At 42.6% G+C, this 24926-nt stretch overlaps 1 protein-coding gene across 1 annotated transcript; it reads right to left on the bottom strand.

Moving 5' to 3' along the window:
- Positions 1-10623: 10623 nt before the first annotated feature.
- LOC115180267 (probable polypeptide N-acetylgalactosaminyltransferase 8) lies at positions 10624-15929 on the bottom strand. Its single transcript, XM_029742218.1, has 11 exons — positions 15639-15929; positions 14193-14439; positions 13785-13951; positions 13483-13666; positions 13192-13389; positions 12872-12986; positions 12506-12691; positions 12121-12258; positions 11853-11948; positions 11534-11698; positions 10624-11421 (listed from the first exon to the last, which is right to left on the bottom strand). The coding sequence occupies exons 1-11, from the start codon at positions 15829-15831 to the stop codon at positions 11287-11289; spliced, it is 1824 nt and encodes a 607-aa protein (XP_029598078.1). The 5' UTR covers positions 15832-15929; the 3' UTR covers positions 10624-11286.
- Positions 15930-24926: the final 8997 nt, after the last annotated feature.

Here is a 24926-nt window from a genome sequence, read left to right on the forward strand (position 1 = left end):
GAAGTGTATCTTTAAAATGGTGTAAAATAGTTGTATGTTTGAGAAAGTTGAATTATGACATTTTGATGTTTTTTAATTTGCCGCCCTGATATTTCACTGGCTGTGTCCCGCAGGTGGGACTCTAGCATCCCACGTAGCCCATAGAAGTTAAGGCACATGAAAGTTCACATGTTCCAGAAGGCATTTATGCCAAAAAATGCATTTTGATAAAAACATTTTTTATTTTACATTCAAATGCCTCTCCTGTGAAGTTGTGACCTGTGACATACGCCTAGTTTCCTGAAACAAGTCACATATAAACTTTAGTCATCTTAAATATTCCCATTAAAGGTGAGCACAGTCACGTATATTTGCCTCTGGCCCATGAATGTTTACCTTGTAACATCATAGTCTTTTGTCTTGAAAAATATATCAACAATGAAAACTAGGCTATAATGAGATACATCAAACATGCATACTTGTGCAGACCAGGTGGGCACTGAAGTATGAGAATCTTTAAATCCTTGGAGGAGCAGTGACCAAAAATCTTGCGGCCATTTTAGGGATGTGGCAATCCGCTCAAAACATTCATTGACGTTTTTGTTGAAAGGCGGTACAAGCTGGCTGTTTATGACCAAGATCAAACTCTGTTGGCCTGACTGGATTCGGAGTGCTTCCAGATCTATCTCTCTTTGTCGCAATCCCAACTCCATCTCTTTTAACTGAATGGCATGCGTACATTCTTCTTTTGTAGTCTGGCTGCATATTCTCGTTCTTTGGCTGCATGTTCATCTTGTCTTTCCCTGTTCTCCAACTCTAATTTCTATTGCTCCAACTTTGCCTTTAGTTCTAACTCTTGGTTCAACCCGTGGCAGCTAAATCAAACTCTGTCAAGTAGAAGAACCTAAAGGACAAAACTAAATAAAGAGTGAAAACAGGAGGAGAAAGTAAACTAGTAAAAAGATTTTACTAGCGAATGTGAAAACCAAGATGGAAGGGTGCTAAAATGCCTCTAACTCAGGGGTGGGCAGTTCCAGTCCTCAAGGGCCTGATTGGTGTCACAGTTTTGCCCCAACCCCAGCTAACTCACCTGACTCCAATACTAACTGGAGCACTTGGTCATTTTGAGGAAAAAGTGGAAAAAATGCTTACATGGAGCGTTTTTGATTTTCTTGTGACAGCCAATAGCATTAAAGACGAAAGTGGCAACATTCCTTTGTGTGATGGGAGCTAAAACGTTTAGCTTGCTAAGTAGCCTGGTCCAGCCTGAGAAAGCAGGTGACCAGTCATTTGTGGACATTGTGAAAACCTTGGAAGGACATTTTTGCCCCAAGCCACTTCTAATCCTAGAGAGATTCAGGTTTCACAAACGGAACCAAGAGGAGGGTGAATCCATTGTCCAATATGTTGCAGTACTAAAGAGACTAGCTGAACATTGTGAGTTTCATGCAACATTGTGTGTGGCTTAAGGAGTGAGGCAGTACAGAAGTGCCTACTCACTGAATCAATGTAGCTAGCTGCAAAAGAAGCACAAACGCTGGGGGCTAAATCAACAGTGCGCAGTGTAGCAGCAGTGCAGGATAGAAAAAAGGGGGCATCATGGAATGTTACCGATGTGGAAAACAGGGTCATCACCTGTCTGAATGCTGGGCAAAGGAGCTGTCATGTCGCCATTGTGAAAAGAAAGGACACATTGAGCGAGCTTGTAAAAGAAATAGAGAGAAACCAGCGAAGGACAGTGTAGTAACATGACAAGGAATGCCCACACGCAGTTCAATATTACTTTCCTTTACTTTCAACCTAATAAATAAAAGGTGTACAGCTATGTACAAACACAGAAAAGTGATACAGCCCACTCAACCTGTGGTAGAGTCGCATTGAACAGGTACAACTCAGGGTGATGACATCTCAAAAGGGAAAGGTCAAGGCCAATGCTAATAATAACCATGAATACATGAATAGTAATCATATTATACTGCAGGTAAGTACAATAACATATTCAATGTAATTATGTATATAGTGTCCACACTAACAGACAGCTATACGGAAATATCTGGAAAAGGAAACACAGCTAGCTGCACCCCAAGAAGAAACACCTGCATGCTGTAAAGCAGGACCAGTCAAGCAACAGGGACACTACCGAGCTTCCGATCAAGATATTGACAGTAAAAGGAGGTTCTACAGCCAACGGTGTCACAACACCATTGGGAGGACAGCCAATAAAGCTGTCTCACTTATTTCAGAAAAACTATAGAAAATAAGGCTGAACCATCTTTCACAGACATGCAAAAATCACACTAAAGACCTACACAGGAGAGACTGTCCCCATGATGGAAAGGCAGATGTCCTGGTGAAACTAAAAGGATAGAAAGCCAAACTTCCCATCTACGTGGTCTAAGTGCTGAATGGCCGGCCATAGTTTGAAAAGATTTGTCTGGACTGGACAAAGGTGAATGCGGTGTCAGTTGAAGAAACGGGGTTGTCACCTGTGCTGACTCGACATGCAGTTGTTTTTAAGGATGAACTGAGAAGTATGAACAGGATTTTGGTAAAACTACAGCTCAAGCCAGACTCTCAGCCAAAGTTCATGAAGGCTAGAAAAGTTCCATAAGCCCTCAAACCAAAAGTGGATTCTGACATACTACGGCTGGTCAGTATTGGAGTCCTAGGGCCGGTCCCACACAGCGAGTTGCCACACTTGTAGTCCCTGTGATCAAGTGTGATCAAACTGTTCACCTGTGTGGAGATTAAAGTGATCATTAATCCTGTACTGATGGTGGAACAACACCCGCTTCCTCCGATTATCGAGGAACTATGCGCAGTCGGCTGGTGGAAAGAAATTTGTTTGTAGGCATAAGATAAATGTAGCCTGAGAGCTACAAGTAGTGAAAATAGGCATAGGATGAATGTATATGTAGCTCTGAGCTACAAGCAGTGAAGATAGGCATAAGATACATTTCTAAACTCAGAAAAAAAAGAAATGTCTCTTTTTCAGGACCCTGTCTTTCAAAGATCATTTGTAAAAATCCAAATAACTCCCATATCTTCATCATAAAGGGTTTAAACACTGTTTCCCATGCTTGTTCAATGAACCATAAACAATTAATGAACATGCCCCTGTGGAATGGTCGTTAAGACACTAACAGCTTACAGACGGTAGGCAATTAAGGTCACAGTTATGAAAACTTAGGATACTAAAGAGGCCTTTCTACTGACTCTGAAAAACACCAAAAGAAAGATGCCCAGGGCCCCTGCTCATCTGCGTGAACGTGCCTTAGGCATGCTGCAAGGAGGCATGAGGACTGAGGATGAGAGCAGGGCAATAAATTGCAATGTCCGTACTGTGAGACGCCTAAGACAGCGCTACAGGGAGACAGGACGGACAGCTGATCGTCCTCGCAGTGGCAGACCATGTGTAAAAATGCCTGCACAGGATCGGTACATCCAAATATCACACCTGCGGGACAGGTACAGGATGGCAACAACAACTGTCCAAGTTACACCAGGAATGCACAATCCCTCCATCAGTGCTCAGACTGTCCGCAATAGGCTGAGAGAGGCTGGACTGAGGCCTTGTAGGCCTGTTGTAAGGCAGGTCCTCACCAGACATCACCGGCAACAACGTCGCCTATGGGCACAAACCCACCATCGCTGGACCAGACAGGACTGGCAAAAAGTGCTCTTCACTGATGAGTCGCGGTTTTGTCTCATCTCGGGTGATGGTCAGATTCGTGGTTATCGTCAAAGGAATGAGCGTTACACCGAGGCCTGTACTCTGGAGAAGGGATCGATTTGGAGGTGGAGGGTCCGTCATGGTCTGGGGCGGTGTGCCACAGCATCATTGGACTTAGCTTGTTGTCATTGCAGGCAATCTCAGTGCTGTGCGTTACAATGAAGACATCCTCCTCCCTCATGTGGTACCCTTCCTGCAGGCTCATCCTGACATGACCCTCCAGCATCACAATGCCACCAGCCATACTGCTCGTTCTGTGCGGGATTTCCTGCAAGACAGGAATGTCAGTGTTCTGCCATGGCCAGCGAAGAGCCTGGATCTCAATCCCATTGAGCACTTCTGGGATCTGTTGGATCGTAGGGTGAGGGCTAGGGCCATTCCCCCCAGAAATGTCCCGGAACTTGCAGGTGCCTTGGTGGAAGAGTGGGGTAACATCTCACAGCAAGAACTGGCAAATCTGGTATAGTCCATGAGGAAAAGATGCACTGCATTACTTAATGCAGCTGGTGGCCACACCAGATACTGACTGTTACTTTTGATTTTGACCCCCCCCCCCCTTTGTTCAGGGACACATTATTCAATTTCTGTTAGTCACATGTCTGTAGAACTTGTTCAGTTTATGTCTGTTGTTGAATCTTGCTATGTTCATACAAATATTTACACATGTTAAGTTTGCTGAAAATAAACTCAGTTGACAGTGAGAGGACGTTTCTTTTTTTGCTGAGTTTATGTAGCTTGAGAGCTACGAGTAGTGAAGATAGAGAATTAGGAGTTGATAACTGTGTAGTGGGGTGTTGAACATGCATGTATGAGAGAATAAATGTGAATGACTAACCTTTTTGACTGGAGGAATAGCCTTCTCTGTGAATGAGGAGAGTGCATTGTTAATTCTTAGACTAAAGGATAAGATTATTAACCAATAAAATGAGTGTGAAGCAAATAGTGAGTACCCAACAGATATTGGTTATAGTATATAGAGTAAATTATGGGGTGGATTAAAACACAAACTATTAAATAGTGGAGGGAGGACAGTGTTTTGTCTGTAACTAAATATGTTTTGTTCACCTGGTAAATTTATGTTAGACGGAAAGACAGGGTTAGAGTATAGTAGAGGTTGTAGAGGGAAGCAATTGTTAGAGTGGAAGAGAAATGTACTGGGTTATGGTGATTGAGAGGGCTTTCTGAGTTGAAGGTAACAGATATGTAGACTAGTGAAAGTAACAAAGGAAATGGGAAGTTAATTGGAAAATAAATTGAAAGTAGGAATTCAAATGTTTTATTGTTTGGACTGATTAACTAAATGTTTATGTTCTCTTTTAGGAGACAATGGGGTGTCCCTATCTCTCCCTTTGACATGTTTCCAGAGGCTGTTGCCTTGGGAGAGCAGTTAGTGAAATTCTGCAGTTCTATTAATAATTATAAAGGTAGCCAGATCTGTCCGTAAAGGGAGCTCCCAATAAAGTAAGGCCTGGCCCTTTTGTTTGTTTTTGTCCTTTGTTATACCACAAACGCCGGCACACACATACACAACCCACCTGTTATGAAGATTTGTTAGTGGTGTTAATAATCTGTTTGATTTATTGTGTGGGGTCTTTTTATTTTGGTTTTAGTGCGTTTTTCACAAGTTAGCACCTTAAAGGGCACACACATACAATTTTCTGAGGTGTCTATTGTCAGAGTTTTGGTTGGACACATGTAAAGTCTCCTGATAATAAATGTGCTGAAAAACCCAATGTAAACCTGGTACACAGAATGTTTGAAATGTCTTTAAATAATGAGTCTGAAGTACAGGCAAAGACAAGGGAAAGAAACACTCACTTAATGGGGTTGACTGCCCTCTGACCTCTGTTTTGACTTTCTGGTGAGGCCTGATCACCCTCACTAGAAAGCCTAGAGACATTGGGTGACATTTAAATGTAATATAGAAACACTAATACTTAGGAAGAAGTTTATAGTTTATCAATAGTCCTATGTGTGATTCGGACCACGAGAAGGACAGAGAGCGAGCGCTGCCCCTGAATGAGGGACACCTGTCTCTAGTCTATTTTACTATTACTTGAATTTCCTTATGGGATACAATTATTTTAAGATGGCCTTATCAAGGGTTGTAATTCTTATGTTATTTGTTATTTTGATTTAACAGTCAGTGTTGTTTTTTTGGGGACGCATGAATCATGATGTGAGTCGTGTCCAAAGGGGAATTTACCAGTGCCCTGCGGCCCTTTGGAAAAAATTGCTAATTGTTTTTGTTCACGTCTGCCTATAAAAGGAAGACATATATGTTGGTAATGATTGCCAGTTATTCCAAATGGATTGAAGTTTTCCCCACTTCAAGTGATATATGAAGTAGTGTATTGCTGTTGCTTCTGTTTAGTTTTTTTCTTGCTTCAATACAAATCTCACCAGATTAGCCCTGACCCTGTAACTATGCAGTGAGGTCACCAAGATCATAGGGGAATGTTACAAATACACAGAGGCTTGTGGTGCAATTCAACTGAATGTCTTTACTTCAGATCAACATGTTAACAACTCGTACAAAACTCACTCATCCAATCCTCACATCTCCGTTTACAAACAACGTGTCTGATACGTTCTTAAAGCAAAAGTATTCAATACTCAACTGAGCTACAACACCATATTACTGAACACAACAGGGAGTATGAGCAAATTTGGAGAAAATAAACAGTTTGTTGTTATTCTCTTTGACATTTGTCTTAGACATTTGTATTCCGAATATTGGTAGTAGTAATAATTTGTAATACAGTGAATAATTGGTCTGGATTTCCTGAATCAGAAATGCCCTAAATTAAACTGCTGTTCTGGTCTGTCCTCTCTGTGGTCACCTTATGGCGAAGGCCCCCTTTGTTTTGTTGATATTGGGTGAGAGGTTCTATTTCTGGCACCACACTCCTAGGGTCCTCACCCACCTCCCTGTAGGCTGTCTTGTCATTGTTGGTAATCAGGCCTACTAATATACAGTATATATTTACAAAGAAATATATAAAACATACAAATTATCAAAACATTATTTTTCAACTTAAAACCCCCCACCTAAAAACAGTGACTGAAGCTATCTAAATAAGTTAAGGCTTTGTTTGTATCAAAAGGCGTGACTCCTTGCAAAAATGTCAAAAAATCTTTTTTCACTATGTCATTATGGTGTATTATGTATAGATTGATTTGGAAAAAATTTAATTTAATCAATTTTAGAATAAGGCTGTAACATAACAAAATGTGGAAAAAGTCAAGGGGTCTGAATACTTTCCGAATGCACAGTATAGGTTGGAATTATGGTTCATTGTTTAGCTAGCTAGCGACATGTCTAAACGTAAGACTCCACCTTATAAGAGAATGTTACATGAACCATCAATTTAGCCAGGGCTGTCATCAACCCCAGACACACATCTATTGTATATTATTAACATGTGTTCATGTCTAGACAATAGTGACCCATCCACTTAGTTAGATGTGGCTGGGGGGGTGGTTATAGCATAGGGCGAAGGTTCCCCCTAAGCACAGCCAAGACAATGCAGGATTGGCTTTGGGACAAGTCTCTAAAAGTCCTTGAGTGGTCCAGCCAGAGCCCCAACTTCAACCCGATCAAACATCTCTGGAGAGACCTGATAATAGCTGTGCAGTGACGCTCCCCATCCAACCTGACAGAGTTTGAGAGGATCTGCAGATAAGAATATAAGAAACTCCCCAAATACAGGTGTGCCAACCTTGTAGCGTCATACCCAAGATGACTTGCACAGAAAAAAATGTATGAAATTGTATGAAATGTATGCATTCACTACTGTAAGTCACTCTGGATAAGAGCGTCTGCTAAATGACTAAAATGTAATGACTTGAGACTGTAGTCACTGCCAAATGTGCTTCAACAAAGTACTGAGTAAAGGGTCTGAATACTTATGTATATGTGATATTTCAGTTTTTCATTTTTTATAAATTTGCCCCGTCCCAAAAATGTATTTTTAATGATTTTGCTTTGTCATTTAGAATAAGGCTGTAACGTAACAAAATGTGTAAAAAGTCAATGGGTCTGAATACTTTCCGAATGCACAGTACAGGCCTATATATAGATGTCCTAGCATACCTATTTTAGGTAATACATTCAATGCAGTATTAGCCATATATTTAGATAATGAATGATGGGTTATGAGTAATAAGCTTCTAACTTATAGCCTCTGTCTCTTGCGCAATACACACGCACCTGTGCTCCGCTGGCCTCTCTCTGTAAAATAGGCTCCTTAGCTCTTGGAGTCCCATGCAGGAAGCTAGACTAGAATTCCTTGCTGGAATTTTTTTGATGTTGTTGGATTTTTTATAGCAATAGACTATTTCAAGAGGGACGCAAGCTCTCGTTTGGTGAATGTTAAATAAAGCCGCCAATAGAACTCACGGGTAGTTTGAAAGAAGAACGAACACGCGACGGCGGTTAGGCTAAAGCAATTATTTATTCAGACACATAACCAGTCAATCCTCATGAAGAGAAGTGAAAGCCTTCTTTATCTCATTCTAGTCCTATATTATTCAAGCATATCATTAGAATGATGAAGATAAGAACAACACAACTTATTTCATTTAACTGTTGAAAGAGAGGAAGGAATGGAGCAACGCTAGAGAGAGAAAGAGGAGGTAGGCTAATAATATTATGAAACATTTAAATCAAATTAGCTAGCCTATACTTGTAACTTTGTAGGCCGCATGTGCTGCACCTTATCATGGTTTGAACAAGGTGTGTAATCCCTGTCCATTTAATATATTATAATACAATAAAGTAATACAGGTCACACTCAAAAAGATTACTGGAGCTTGTTTCATTTATTTACCATGGCATAGCTACATCTATGTGCTTTTATCTTTTTCTGTCTTCTAAAAGTGTTGAATACAGTGTCGACAGTGAGTAAGAACTTAAACATGAATTCACTCAGAAAAACAGCAGCTCTTTGCTGTATTCTTTGACAGTCTCTCTCTACTCATAGTTTTAAATGTTTTGAAATCTCACAGTAGTAACTTTGTGTGGCTTTCTTTTATGGCTGCTATGTTTCTTTTATGGCTGCTATGTTACTGCAGACTGTTACTGTAAGTCTAGAGGGCACGTGATTTGTTCTCTAGGCCCGCCGGGAAGGCACAGTTTGTTCCTTCAGACACATGAAATGGTTCAAAATGGCAACAGTTCGCCTACCTGGCAGGCAGGGCGGCTGAAATGGGTGCATCTACCGCCAACAGCCCGAGACGAAAAAATAAAAAATAAGAACACAAGGCTTTATCATTGGGTTTTTTACAGAAATGTTTGCCGATCGACTAGGAATACCTTGTCGATCGGTCGCGATCGACCAGTTGGCGACTAATAGAGTGAAGTTCAATCTCGTGCTTCTCTCTGTGGGCTGATATTTCTGCACAGCAGTCCTGGGGAGCTGTGTGGCAGTCTCTTGCTACTGCGTGCATGGGCAATCACTTTGTCGCTCTGGATAGAAGCATCTGTTAAATGACTAAAATGTAAAAACCTCTTAATCGACCCGAAGAATAAGGCTTACGTGTTCGCAAAATAGAAGTGCAACTTTTGCAAACATGCAGTGGAGTCCTTAGGCCATGTGATTGATGCTGACGTTCTCCACACAGCCCCATCGAAAGTGACAGTCATTGCAGAGGGACCTGCTCCCGAGAATGTAAGCCAGCTGCGGTCTTTCCTGGGCCTCCTGAACTACTACGGAAGTTCATCAAAAAGCTGGCGAAGCATCTGAAGCCTTTGCATGAGTTAATGAGAGAGAACAAACCCTGGTCGTGGACAAAGGAGTGTGACTGTCATGTCCTGACCAGTATAGAGGATATTTTGTTATTGTAGTTTGGTCAGGACATGGCAGAGGGTAGTTTATTTATGTATTACGGGGTTTTTTGGTCACTGGTCTATGTTTGTATTTCTATGTGTATGTTCTAGGGTAGTTTTCTATGTGTAGGTTGGGTGCTGGACTCTCAATTGGAGGCAGGTGTTTCTAGTTGCCTCTGATTGGGGGTCCTATAAATAGGTGTGTGTTTTTGTTTGTCACTTGTGGGTAGTTGTTTGATAGCACTGCTTTTGTTGAGCCTGCGTCTCTGTTCCTGTCGTTAGTTTGTTTATTTATTGTTTTTCCTGTGGATGCTTTGCTCGTATATATTAAAAAGATGAGTATCCACATTCCGTCTGCAGTTTGGTCCATTCAACACAACGCTCGTGACAGTGACGCTACTTTCAAGAATGCAAAGGCAGTGTTGACTGATAAGGTGTTGATTCACTTCAACCCATCCTTGCCAATTCAACTGGCCTGTGACACTTCCCCATATGAAGTTGGGGTGTGTCGTGTCACACCACACCTGCAGGAGAAGATAAGCCCATTGCCTTCATGTCAAGGACTGAAATACCCGCAGATTGAGAAAGAAGCGTTGGGTATTATCTTCTGGATCAAAAAGTTCCACACCTACCTGAACGGATGGAAGTTTACCTTGCTGACAGAACATTGTCCCCTGACCTCTTTTTTTTTCCGCACTCTGGCATAACAACTCTGGCAGCAAGCTGAGTGCTCACAGCTATGATATCAGGTAACAGAAGGGCTTAAGCGCAGGCCAATGCTAACAGCTTGTCACGGCTTCCCCTCCAGGACAAGTCTCTGTCTTTGAGTGGCCCAGCCAGATTCTGGACCTTTTAGAGTAAGGCTGTAACTTAACAATGTGGGAAAAGTAAAGCAGTCTGAATACTTTCCGAATGCACTGTATAACTCCCTGCCACCGAAGCTGTAAGAGAGAGAGAACTCATAGAGAAATCCCTGAGCAGTGGAGGACGGGTCTTCAAAACTACACTGACGTCAACTCAGCTCTATATGATGTCAATGCAGAAAAATATTCTATGACCCTCTTCAATAACAAACCACAAATGAGTGTAAATACAGGAATCATATTTATTATTTCTTTGCAATTACATTCAGGACCAAGGATAACACAGCTCAATAGCATTCCACATTCTGTGAAGAAACCATACATCTGTCCCCATGAAGCTATGTCCAACAAGCAGCTCACTAAGATCACACAGTCATCTCACTGCTGACCACTGATTGGCTTTTCAAAGCGTAATGATAATGCTGTGTTCATAAAGAAGTGGGAAGGTGGTAATTACCAGTTGTGAAGTCGTAAATATCAGTTGAATGCATTCACATGCTTTGAACTCATTGAGAAACTCAGATTGTCTAATGGCCAACAGGCTGCGTCAACCATAAACTGTAAGTGCAGCTTTCATGTTTGTACAAAAATTATAGTGTTCAAAAACTTTGTAAATAATGTTTTGTTGTTGCATTTAACTACTGATAATGCTGTTGAAAAGGTAATTTCCTTAGTAGGTGAGGTCAGCATCTGGGAGATGTCGGAGCTCAGGGATGATAGACGAGTTTCCCACTGGTAATTACCAGTTGGAAGGGTGTTCAAGTGGATTTTATGAATCATATGTGGTAAATACCACTTTCCCACTTGCTTATGATCACAGCATAACTCCTATAATCCTGCTGTATTGTCTCTGGTACAGTAGGCCTAACTATCTCAGTGTATCAGAAGTCTTTTATCACATTCCGTATTTTCCAGTGCTGCCCACTGCACTCCTGAATGATGAGCTGGTAGTAAGTGTCCTCCCCTGGGGCAATCTCTAGACATCTCTTTGTCTGCCTGTTCTGGATGGCTTTTCCCTGTAAAACACAGCAAACATTCCACTGTACATCACACTAAAGTCAAAGACATCTCCCGTGTTTTCAACAGTTTATAGGCATCAATTTCCCTATTTCATGTTGGAGTGCTTACCTGTTGAAATTCCCAGAGCATGTGGAATCCCTTCTGCTTGGCCTCCTTGCACTCATACAGTCCTGGGGTTTGAGTGCCAATGTCCATCAGACAGCGATTACTGTTGTACTTGTGAGACTTGATGCCTCCAATGTAGATCTCCCCGCTGGCTCGATAATAACAGTTCTAGACAGAGAGGATAGATATTTTGACTTATCTCTACCTGTGGTATTGACAGTACTTTGCATTGTGGTATGGGTTGAATCCCGGCTCTGCTATGGGATGGACCATATTATACAATTAGCTACATTCTAAAATATTAAGCAATAATTCTACAAACCTGTGAACCAAAATAATGGCATCCATATAAAATAGGTGTGTTCCCCGGAACTGGGCCTTGATCTATACAGAGATCCGTCTTCAGGTCATTGACCAGCTGTTGATTTTATGGACACAGATTAAACCGTTATAAAAGTACAAATTCCTATCCTGATAATGAGTTGGATTTATGACCCTGCATCCTATTGAAAAAATAATGCCATGCACCAAACATAGTTGGTGAGTTCCAGAACATTCCAGAACAACAAAAACATTTTAGCATCACTCACAGCTCCATAACCAAGCAAGTCACCCAGGGGGTCTAACATTGGATACACGTTATCCAGATACCACTGGAAGGGTTTGCAGTTCAGACTCTTTCTTAACTTCTTCCTCTCTGAAACATCCCCAATGTCTATGCCATGATCCTGTGGTGAGAAAGAGGAAGATTTCTAAAATCAGAAGCGCAGGCTATGTGAGCAATCCACCTATTATCCACTTGATGATGGCTTAACACCATTTTACATAGATCCTATGATCTTTATTATGGCATTGAGTAATAGACCTTTTTTATAATATTGACTGTCTAGTTTTCTTAGTTTCATACACAAAGCATGCATAACAGCAGTGGTTGTTATTCTATAGGAGCAGCTGATTGAATGGTTTGTTGTGTACCTTCAGTGGGAGGTTCCAGGCGACGTTGACATTATGTTTGTATTCATCCATCCAGACCTCAGCCACTCTCAGAGCATTCCTCTTCATTGTAATGCTCAGATCTGGGAGATAGGGTTTATGGGCCCTCTCGATGTGGGCTATTTTAGAACAAGGTATGACCTCGACACTTCCACCACACAGCCACACCTAGACACACCAAACACCAAGAGACAAGGACGAGTTTATAGATATGGACTGAAGTGTCTGGATGTTGGACGTAGATTGGTTTGTTCAAACTGAACGACTCAAGAACAGAAAGCAATTCTGCAAACACAAGTCTGCTTTGATTTCTAACATTCATTCATAAACTGTAGCAGAGGGGCTTACCCGGATGCCCAGTTCAACATTTTCACCTCCATAGATCTTCATACCACCATCCAGAGCACCAATTTCCCCAAAGAACAGGCGATCAACCACTAGTATGCCCATAATGGAGGGGCTCCTGACAAACATACAGAACATCTCATGATCATTTCTACACTGGGAGAAGTGACATTCCTTTTTAATGAATAGATAATGCCCAAAAATGATCCAGGTGTAAATATTATGTAAGATTTTCCTCCCAAAGCTGTGCTTTGCTTATCGCCTTTTCAAACAGACTTGTGAAACAGGACTATCATCCGATGATGAAATCACAAACAACTCACTTTCCTGGCTGTGACTCGTCTTTTAAGGCATACCACTCAGGTCTGAAGGACTCGTACATACACCACAGGGCCCAGTCAAAGGCGTCTGCACTCGGCAAATAACGTGTGACTCTCAAGTCATCGAAATGGACTTTGTCAAACACCGGTGACAACACCACCGTGCGGTCCTCCTTTATCCGAGCTAACAGAGGCTCTGCCCTGTTCACAGACACACAGAGTGAAAACATTGTGTTAAAGGAGACTCAAAAAAATATCACTGAGTGTCTTAATAATATAAACCATTCAGACTACCATTCCACGTGGACTTCTATGTGGACATCCAAGATGGCCACCACATCTCCTTCAGCTTCCCTCCACCCTGAGAGGCGGGCCTGTGTGAGGCCGAGCTGCTCCAGGTGTCTCACTCTCTTCACCAGGCCCGGACGCTCTTCATGAATGAAGATTATGTAGGCATCCAGCTTCTCCTTTAGATCCTCTGTGAAACCAGAGCAGACACTTGCAAATCGCAAATCAACAATGGTTGAAAGCCACACTTGAGTTCAAATATACTTTCACATGTTTCTATGCGGAGAGCCTTGACAAATTAGGCGAACCATTGGAGCTGTGGTCATCCACCAGTATGATGTCTTTGAGCAGGCGTTGGGGGGTCTTGTCTATGATGCTGCGGACGGCTCTCTTGATGATTGACAGGGCCTCGTCCAAGTAGATCAACACCACGCTGATGGTGGGCAGGTCATGGGGGTACTGGTGATTAGCACACCTGACAGGCACAACAAAAACATTTGGTCTACCTCATATCATTCAATCACTTCACCAAAGCTGCTGTTTCACTCTTAAAGTTAGTCCATTTCAATGTCATTCGTCAAATTGCATTAAAAGTGCTGGAGATGGAATTGACCTTGAATGACCGCAATGGAACAGACTGGTTAGAATTCAGAAGTCTTGAGTTATCCATCATTTTTTTGTGTAGAGGTGGCAGAGAGATGAGGAAAATGATATACTTAGGATCGCGAGTATCAGGGATTTCCCTGTTCAGGGGTAGTCTGTCACTCAGGAAGGCGTTGTATCCATACATCTGAAACAGCCTCTCTGCCTCTTTCTGCTCCTCCTCTGAGAGCTCATCACCCCAGCTTGTAAACAGAGCTGAGTTGGGGTACAACTTCTTCACCACCTTCCTCTCCTTCTTGACCTCGGGAGCCTTCACAGCCTGCCCCTCTTTCAGACTGATCTCATCGTTGATTGACTTCACTGTGGACACACGACAGATGTTCATCACACTGTAATAAATGTGTTTAGGCTGCCAGAATCAACACGAATTACTCATTTTGATAAAAACAGGGCATGACCTCATTTACTATAGCATTGTAAGGCGTGGGTGTTTGCTGATGAGGAATCAAGTGCAGGAAAACAGCGATTCAGGGTATTGGCTTTAATAGGCACAATGACTAAACGACAAGCCAATCCAAACAGCGCACAGAGCGCACTACAAAACAAAGTGCCCCAAACACAAGGGACAAAAACACAGCTTGCGCAAAACACACGCACCACTGAAAATGTACAACAAACAGCGTGTAACCACGCACAGCATACAATGAAATAATCCCGCACAAAGAGCAGGCGGGCCTACTGGCTAATAAAGCCCGCTAATCAGCCCAACTCAGAACAGGTGCACCTAATAACGAAAAGGGGGAAAACAAAAAGGGAATCAGTGGCAGCTAGTAGGCCGGTGACGACGACCACCGAGCTCCACCCGAGCAGGAGGGGGGGGTCACCTTCGGTAGGAGTCGTGACAAGCTTAAGTCACTGTTAGCATGTTTTAAAAAACAAAGTTGATCTGCCTTGGAGAATTACCTTGTAGTAACCAACGTCAAACTTTATTTATTTTTTGTTTGTAATAGTAAGCAATGTGGCAAACTTTGGCACACAGAAGTTGGTAGATCAAAATGTTAACAAATGTTGTTCAACAAGCAACAGCATACAGGATTAAAGAACAATTTGAAATGATTATTTTATTAGATCCTTTGTTAGTTTCACATTTTAGTCATTTAGCAGACGCTCTTATCCAGAGCAACTTACAGTAGTGAGTGCATACATTTCATACCATTTCATGCATTTAAAAAAAAAAAATTGTACAAACCCACAACCCTGGCGTTGCACACACCATGCTCTACCAACTGAGCCACAGGGAAGGCTCATTTAAACCCTTTATTTAACTGAGAACAAATTCCCTTTTACAGTCATCACTGTGAAGTGTGAAATAACATTCTGGGATCAACTCTACATGTAGGCTCATGTTAGATTCTAATGTATTCCCAAACCCTCCCCTCTAAATCCGCACTACCTTCTAAAACAGTGGCAGACTGCAGTCCAGGTACAGTACGTGGACAGAGTTACTGGCATTTCCCTTCCAGGTAAGTCACAGTTAAATGAAGGAGATTGAGACTTACCCAGCTTCTCAATGTGAGACTCCATCTTCTCCAGCCTGTTGAGCATATCCTGACCCCTGACCGAGTCATCCTGATGGGCCCTCTGCAGTCTTTCCCCATGAGAATGAACCTCCCGTTTAATGGATGTGATGTAGAGCATTCCAGCAGCCATGGCCAGTAAAGAAGCCAGCCCTCGAACCCAGCCTAGCCTCATCGTCCCTCTGCGTGTGAGCGCTCAGCCTGGGGATACAGACAGGATGGCCTTCCTCTCTCACTCTCTCACTAAGATCCAGGCTCGCCTGAAAGGAGGGGGGGGTGATGTAATAGACATTTCCAAGTGAACAAAAAAGAAGCGCAGTCGCAGATCGTCAATTAAAATGTATTTGGTTTATTACAAGTTGCAACAGATAGAAAAATCCGGTCCATAATTATAGAACACGTTTAACTGGCCTTCTCTGAAAATGCCCTTATATCCTTATCAGAATACAACTGTTCTGTCAACACCAGCCTGAGAGGCTTGTAGGAAGTCAAAACAGAAAACAGTGACTTTGTCAGCTGCTACAGAATCACAGTGTTTTACACAATACAATAGTAATCAGTGTATCCTCTGTCCTTGTACCTACAGTCTTGTGTCAACCATATCAGCAGTTACGAGTTTAATCCATAACATACAGCCTCTAGTCTAGTGACCATCAACCCGAGTGTTATGAACAGATCACAGGAATTCACGTGTGTTACACAAACTCCAAATATGCTAAACATTGTTTTGATCACTTTAAATTAAATATGAACTTTAGTCATCTTAAATAGTCCCATTACAGGTGAGGTGCACCATACCTGGCTGGCTGGCACTCAGAGGGTGCGAGTTTCTCGTCACTCTCCTCCCCTAGGCCAGCGGACCGCTCTCTGCAGTCAATCATTCACTGTCCCTGGTCCTGGAGTTTGGGTCGATATGACTATTAGCAAAATGATGGGCACTTACAGTCATAATGTGTAAAACATTATTCCTCCTCCACCAAACTTTACAGTTGGCACTATGCATTGGGGCAGGTAAAGCTCTCCTGGCATCCGCTAACCCAGAGTCGTCCGTCGGACTGCCAGATGGTGAAGCGTGATTCATCACTCCAGAGTCCAATGACGGCGAGCTCTACACCACTCCAGCCAACGCTACACTTCTGTGCGGCTGCTCGACCATGGAAACCCATTTCATGAAGCTCCCAACTAACAGTTATTGTGCTGACGTTGCATCCAGAGGCAGTTTGGAACTCGGTAGTGAGAGTTGCAACAGAGGACAGACCATTTTTAAGCGATTTAGCACTCACCAGTCCCGTTCTGTGAGCTTGTGTTTCCTACCACTTTGCGGCTGAGCCGTTGTTGCTCCTAGACGTTTCCACTTCACAATAACAGCACTTACAGTTGACCGGGGCAGCTCTCGGGCATCCTATGATGGTGACACGTTGAAAGTCCCTGAACGCTTCAGTAAGGCCATTCTACTGCCAATGTTTGTCAATGGAGATTGAAAGGCCATGTGCTCGATTTTTTACACCTGTCCGCAATGGGTGTGGTTGAAATAACCGATTCCACTAATTTGAAGGGGTGTCCACATACTTTTGTGTATATAGTGTATGTTATTTGACCTTGCTAACATTGAAGCCCCCTCCTGCTGTTCAGAGACTGGCATTTTCTACAAGAAAGCTGCCTCCAGAAATAAAAGCTTCTCCCAAGTGGGTGTAACACCTACTCCCGTTACCTGCTACACTGCTGCTTGGTTTCCACCTGGCGATCTGTTCACCGTCTGCCCTGGTTGTCTCCCCCTGTCTGGTACAGGTACCCCAACCACACCCCCCACCCACCCATTCCTCTCTCCCGAGCTTTCGCTCTCCTCCAGCACACAGGCACTGTTGATCTTACAGTGACTAGCCCCAAGTCATTATATATTTTATTTTTTTCTTGTGCATTTTGCTATTTCACTATTTGCCTCATGACTCCTGCATGCTTTGTTGACTACGAACTTTCTTTACCCAACTGTGAGACAGACTATGTTTGTTCCCACACTCGGGACTCTGACTCTTTATTGCTTACACTGACCTTTGGCCTCCCATCCCATTCTAACCATCTCTCGCCGGCTTTGTATTCATGTTATCTGATGAAATTGCTGTACAATATGATCTTGTTGCCATCTGATGCACATTCAGATGTCATAAATCAGCACTGCAGAGCTCTCCCTGTCCTATGCCGTGCCTTGATTGTATTACTGTTGATGATATCTGGAAATGTGCATGTACACCCGGGCCCATCTACTGTTGCTAGCCCCAATTCTGACTTGTGCTCTGATATCTGCTTCACTGATTTCTGCTCTCGTAAAAGCCTGTGTTTTCTGCACGTTAACACTAGAAGCTTATTACCTAAAATGGATCAATTGAAAGTGTGGGTTCACAGCTCCAATCCAGAAGTGCTGGTCATTACTGAGACGTGGTTAAGGAAGAGTGTTTTGAATACTGATGTTAACCTTTCTGGTTATAACAGCAGGGGTGGCAGGGTAGCCTAGTGGTTAGCGTGTTGGACTAGTTAACTGAAAGGTTGCAAGTTCAAATCCCTGAGCTGACAAGGTAAAAATCTGTCGTTCTACCCCTGAAAAGGCAGTTAACGCACTGTTCTAAGGCCGTCATTGAAAATAAGAATTTGTTCGTAACTGACTTGCCTAGTTAAATAATAACCTTTTTCGGCAAGACAGGTCTTCCAAAGGTGGGGAAGTGGCAATCTTTACCAAGGATCACCTTCAGTGCTCGGTTGTCTCCACCAAGTCTGTCCCCAAACAATTCGATTTTCTGGTTTTAAGAATTCAATTTTCAAATAGCTCTTTGTTGACTGTTGCTGGGTGCTATCGTACAGGCCTGTACCCTACCTGCACAGGGCTCTCTCTTGGCCCCTTACACTAAGTCTGAATTTGTCCAACTAGGTGACCTAAACTGGGACATGCTTAAACCACCTGACCAAGTCCTAAAGCAATGTGACTCCCTAAATCTTTCTCAGATTATTACCAATCCCACAAGGTATGACTCCAAACACCCAGAAAAGGCTACTCTTCTTGATGTTATCCTCACAAATAATCCTGATAGGTATCAGTCTGGTGTTTTCTGTAATGACCTTAGTGATCACTGTTTTACAGCCTGTTTTTGTAATGGCTGCTCAGTGAAACGACCTGTCCTGATTTGACATAGACGTTTGCTAAAAAACTTTAATGAGCAAGCCTTCCTTCATGAACTGACCTCTGTAAAATGGTATAAAATCAGCTTGATCCACTCTGTGGAAGATGCTTGGACCTTCTTTTTTAATATTTTCAGTGGTATTGTTAACAAACACGCCCCCGAAAATGAGAATTAAAAACAGTTTCAGCCCCGGGTTCGACCGTGATCTTGCAGAGTTACTCCACCTCAAGAATTGCATTTGGCAAAAGACTCGCAGATGCATACTCAGGCTGACTGGCTCTCGTTCAGGCAAAGAGAAATAAGTGCACTCAGGCTATCCGGAAGGCCAATGTTAGTTACTTTAAGGAGCAGTTCTCTCTCTGTGGGTCTAACCCCAAGAAGTTCTGGAAAACGGTTAAAGACCTGGAGAATAAACCCTCCTCCTCACAGCTGCCCATGTACCTTAAAGTTGATGATGTGTTTGTTACTGACAGAAGCATATGGCTGAGCTCTTTAATCACCACTTCATTAAGTCAGGATTCCTATTTGACTCAGCCATGCCTCCTTGCCCGTCCAACATTTCCTCATCTCCCCCCCTCCCAATGCTTCTCCCTCTTTTTCCCCTGCCCAGCGACAAAGTTTCTCCCTGCAGGCAGTCACTGAGTCCAAGGTGCTAAAGGAGCTCCTGAAACTTGACCCCAAAAAAACATCTGGGTCAGATGGTTTAGAGCCTTTCTTCTTTAAGGTTGCTACCCCTATCATCGCCAAGCCTATCTCTGACCTTTTTAACCTGTCTCTCCATTCTGGGGAGTTTCCATTGCTTGGAAGGCAGCCATGGTTCGACCTTTGTTTAAAGGGGGAGATCAAGCTGATCCTAACTGTTATAAGCTTATTTCTATTTTGCCCTGTTTATCAAAAGTGTTGGAAAAACGTGTCAATAATCAACTGACTGGCTTTCTTGATGTGTGTAGTATTCTCTCTGGTATGCAATCTGGTTTCCGCTCAGGTTATGGATGTGTCACTGCAACCTTGAAGGTCCTCAATGATGTCACCGTTGCTTATGATTCTAAGCAATGTTGTGCTGCTATTTTTATTGACTTGGCCAAAGCTTTTGATACGGTAGACCATTCCATTCTTGTGTGCCAGCTAAAGAATATTGGTGTGTCTGAGGGGCTTTTGGCCTGGTTTCCTAACTACCTCTCTCAAAGATTGCAGTTTATAAAGTCAGAAAATCTGCTGTCTCAGCCACTGCCTGTCACCAAGGGAGTACCGCAACACTAAATCCTAGACCCCACGCTCTTCTCAATTTACATCAACAACATAGCTCAGGCAGTAGGAATCTCTCTCATCCATTTATATGCAGATGATACAGTCTTATATCAGCTGGCCCCTCCATGGATTTTGTGTTAAATGTTCTACAACAAAGCTCTCTTAGTGTCCACAAGCTTTCTCTGCCCTTAACCTTGTTCTGAACATCTCCAAAATGTGTGGTTTGGTAAGAAGAATGCCCCTCTCCCCACAGGTTTGATTACTACCTCTGAGGGTTTAGAGTTTGAGGTAGTAACCTCATACAAGTAGTTGGGGTATGGCTAGACGGTACACTGTCCTTCTCTCAGCACATATCAAAGCTGCAGGCTAAAGTTAAATCTAGACTTGATTTCCTCTATTGTAATCGCTCCTCTTTCACCCCAGCTGCCAAACTAACCCTAATTCAGATGACCATTCTATCCATGCTAGATTACGGAGACATAATTTATAGATCGGCAGGTAAGGGTGTTCTTGAGCGGCTAGATGTTCTTTACCATTCGGCCATCAGATTTGCCAACAATGCTCATTATAGGACACATCACTGCACTCTATACTCCTCTGTAAACTGGTCATCTCTATATACCCATAGCAAGACCCACTGGTTGATACTTATTTATAAAACCCTCATAGGCCTCACTCCCCCCTATCTGCAGCCATCATCCTCCGCATACAACACCCGTTCTGCCAGTCACATTCTGTCAATTGTTTACAGACAGATTATTTCACGTATAATTCACTGTATCACAATTCCAGTGGGTCAGAAGTTTACATACACTAAGTTGACTGTGCATTTAAACAGCTTGGAAAATTCCAGAAAATGATGTCATGGCTTAGAAGCTTCTGATGGGCTAATTGACATAATTTGGGTCAATTGGAGGTGTACCTGTGGATGTATTTCAAGGCCTACCTTCAAACTCAGTGCCTCTTTGCCTGACATCATGGGAAAATCTAAAGAACTCAGCCAAGACCTCAGAAAAAAATTGTAGACCTCCACAAGTCTGGTTCATACTTGGGAGCCTGAAGGTACCACGTTCACCTGTACAAACAATACTACGCAAGTATAAACACCATGGGACCACACAGTCGTCATACCGCTCAGGAAGGAAACCCGTTCTCTCTCCTAGAGATGAACGTACCTTGGTGTCGAAAAGTGCAAATCAATCCCAGAACAACAGCAAAGGACCTTGTGAAGATGCTGGAGGAAACAGGTACAAAGTATCTGTATCCACAGTAAAACGAGTCCTATATCGACATAACCTGAAAGGCCACTCAACAAGGAAGAAGCCACTGCTCCAAAACCACCATAAAAAAGCCAGACTACGGTTTGCAACTGCACATGGGGATAAAGATCGTACTATTTGGAGAAATGTCCTCTGGTCTGATGAAACAAAAATAGAACTGTTTGGACATAATGACCATCGTTATGTTTGGAGGAAAAAGGGGGAGGCTTACAAGCCGAAGAACACCATTCCAACCGTGAAGCATGGGGTGGCAGAATCATGTTGTTGGGGTGCTTTGCTCCAGGAGGGGTTGGTGCGCTTCACAAAATAGATGACATCATGAGGAATGAAAATTATATGGATATATTGAAGCAACATCTCAAGACATCAGTCAGGAAGTTAAAGCTTGGTCGCAAATGGGTCTTCCAAATGGACAATGACCCCAAGCATCCTTCAAAGTTGTGGCAAAATGGCTTAAGGACAACACAGTCAAGGTATTGGAGTGGCCATTCCAAAGCCCTAACCTCAATCCTATAGATGCCTACATTTGTAGGCAGAACTGAAAAAGCGCATGCGAGGAAGGAGGCCTACAAAGCTGACTCCGTTACACCAGCTCTGTCAGGAGGAATGGGCCTAAATTCACCCAACTTATTGTGGGAAGCTTGTGGAAGGCTGCCCGAAACGTTTGGCCCAAGTTAAACAATTTAAAGGCAATGCTACCAAATAACAATTGAGTGTATGTGAACTTCTGACCCACTGGGAATGTGATGAAAGAAATAAAAGCTGAAATAAATCATTCTCTCTACTATTATTCTGACATTTCACATTCTTAAAATAAAGTGTTGATCCTAACTGACCTAAAACAGGGAATCTTTACTAGGATTAACTTCTATGGGCTACGTGGGACGCTAGCGTGAAGCGAGCGTGAAGCGACACAGCCAGTGAAATATCAGGGCGGCAAATTCAAAAACAACAAATTGTCACAATTCAACTTTCTCAAACATACAACTATTTTAAACCATTTTAAAGATACACTTCTCCTTGATGTAACCACATTGTCCGATTTCAAAACGGCTTTACAGCGAAAGCAAAACATTAGATTATGTTAGGAGAGTACATAGACAAAAATAATCACACAGCCATTTTCCAAGCAAGGACATGTGTCAATAAAACCCAAAACACAGCTAAATGAAGCACTAACCTTTGACGATCTTCATCAGATGACACTCCTAGGACATTATGTTACACAATACATGTATGTTTTGTTCGATAAAGTTCATATTTATATCCAAAAACAGCATTTTACATTGGCGTGTGATGTTCAGAAAATGTATTCCCACCAAAACGTCCGGTGAATGTGCACATCAATTTACAAAAATACTCATCATAAGCGTTGACAAAATATATAACAATTATTAAAGAATTATAGATAGACTACCCCTGGATGCAACCGCTGTGTCAGATTTTAAAATAGCTTTACGGAGTAAGCACATTTTTCAATATTCTGAGTACATAGCGCAGCCATCACGGTGAGCTATACAGACACCCGCCAAGATCGGGGCAACCTAAACTCAGAATTAGTATTACAAATATTCTCTTACCTTTGCTGATCTTTGTCAGAATGCACTCCCAGGACTGCTACTTCCACAAGAAATTTTGTTTTTGTTCCAGATAATCCATATTTATGTCCAAATACCTCCGTTTGTTCGTGCGTACAGATCACTTATCCAAAGGCATAACGCGCGAGCGCGGAACCAGAGACGAAAAGCCCAAATATTCCATTACCGTACTTAGAAGCATGTCAAACGCTGTTTAAAATCAATCTTTCTGGTATTTTTAACGTAAAATTGCGATAATATTCCAACATTCCGACAATAGCGTATTCATTCAAGGAGAAAAAGAAGGATAAGCGTGCTCGTGACCGTGCATATCGAATCCCTTTGTTGCCAGGTAGTCCACTCAGAAACTGAGCTCCTATTATCTGCCAGTGACAGGAGAATGCTCAAACCACTCTCTGAAGGCTTTAGACAGCCAATGGAAGCCTTAGGAAGTGCAAGGTAACCCCACTGATACTGTAGTTTCGAAAGGGACTAGAAAGAAGAACTACAATTCTCAGATCCTCCATTTCCTGGTTGACTTTTTCTCAGGTTTTTGCCTGCCATATGAGTTCTGTTATACTCACAGACACCATTCAGAAACTTCAGAGTGTTTTCTATCCAAATCTACTAATAATATGCATATTCTAGTTTCTGGGCCAGAGTAGTAACCTGTTTAAATTGGGTACGTTTTTCATGGCCGTGAAAATACTGCCCCCTAGTACAGACAGGTTAAATGTCAGGAATTGTGAGTTTAAATATATTTGGCTAAGGTGTATGTAAACTTCTGACTTCAACTGTAAGTATTCAGACCCTTTGCAATGAGATTCGAAATTGACCTCAGGTGCATCCTGTTTACATTGATTATCATTGAGTTGTTTCTACAACTTGATTGGAGTCCACCTGTGGTAAATTCAATTGATTGGACATAATTTGGAAAGGCACACACCTATCTAAACTCAGCAAAAAAAGAAACGTCCTCTCACTGTCAGCTGCGTTTTTTTTCGGCAAACCTAAGCTTTTAAATGATGCAAGACACTTGTATTTTCATGAATGTTTAATATTATGATTTTTATATTTTGAATTTTGCACTCTGCAATCTCACCGGATGTTGTTGAGGTGGGACGCTAGAGTTTAATGCAACATTGAATGACACTCTCCGTTATCGGCTTGTGTGTGGCTTAAGGAGTGTGGCAATAAAGAAATGCCTACTCACTGAATCAATGGAGCTAGCTGCAAAAAAAGCACAACAGCTGGGGGCTGCATCAAGAGTGCACAGTGTACCAGCAGTGCAGGATAGAAAAAAAGGGGGCACCATGGAACGTTACCGATGTGGAAAACAGCGTCCTCACCCATTTGAATGCTGGGCAAAGGAGCTGACATGTCGCAATTGTGAAAATAAAGGACACATTGAGCGAGCTTGTAAAAAAATTTAATAAGAGCGAAACAAGAGAAGGAAATATATGGAAAATGAAACACAGCCAGCTGCACCCCAAGAAGAAACACCTGCATGCTGTAAAGCAGGACCAGTCAATCAGGGACAGGGACACAGACTCTGTAGAGGAGCTACCGATCAAGGTATTGACAGTAAAAGGAGGCTTTACAGCCAATGGTGTCACACCACTGATGGAAGGACAGCCATTAAAGATGGAAATCAATACTAGAGCAGCTGTCTCATTTATATCAGAGAAACTATTTAAAAAAAGGCTGAACCACCTCTTGTCGACTCGCTCATCGCATTGACCATTTGGATCGATGGGCGACTACGGGAACAAAGGAAGGAAAGGAGATTCGATTTCACTCGCCCGCCCAAGGATTCCACCTCGCCTCTGAGGTATCCCGGAAGTCCCCGATGGCTCTGTTGCTGAGAGAAGCCGAGGCTACCCGAGTTCCCCGAGAGTCTCGGAAGGCTGCCGATTCACCTCTTCCAGAGCCCATGCAACGAGGCAGAGCTAGGCTGTCTCCAGCTGAAAGGCTATACAGGCTTCACAGTAAGAG

Source organism: Salmo trutta, chromosome 40 (genome assembly GCF_901001165.1).
Source record: "Salmo trutta chromosome 40, fSalTru1.1, whole genome shotgun sequence".
Taxonomy (NCBI): Eukaryota; Metazoa; Chordata; class Actinopteri; order Salmoniformes; family Salmonidae; genus Salmo; species Salmo trutta.

Coding starts and splice junctions, on each gene's coding strand:
- LOC115180267 (XM_029742218.1), bottom strand. CDS start 15,831: ATGAGGCTAGGCTGGGTTCGAGGGCTGGCTTCTTTACTGGCCATGGCT. Junction 13,390..13,482: donor ATAGAAGTCCACGTGGAATG/GTAGTCTGAATG, acceptor GTCTGTGAACAG/GGCAGAGCCTCTGTTAGCTC. Junction 11,699..11,852: donor GCCATTATTTTGGTTCACAG/GTTTGTAGAATT, acceptor CTCTCTGTCTAG/AACTGTTATTATCGAGCCAG.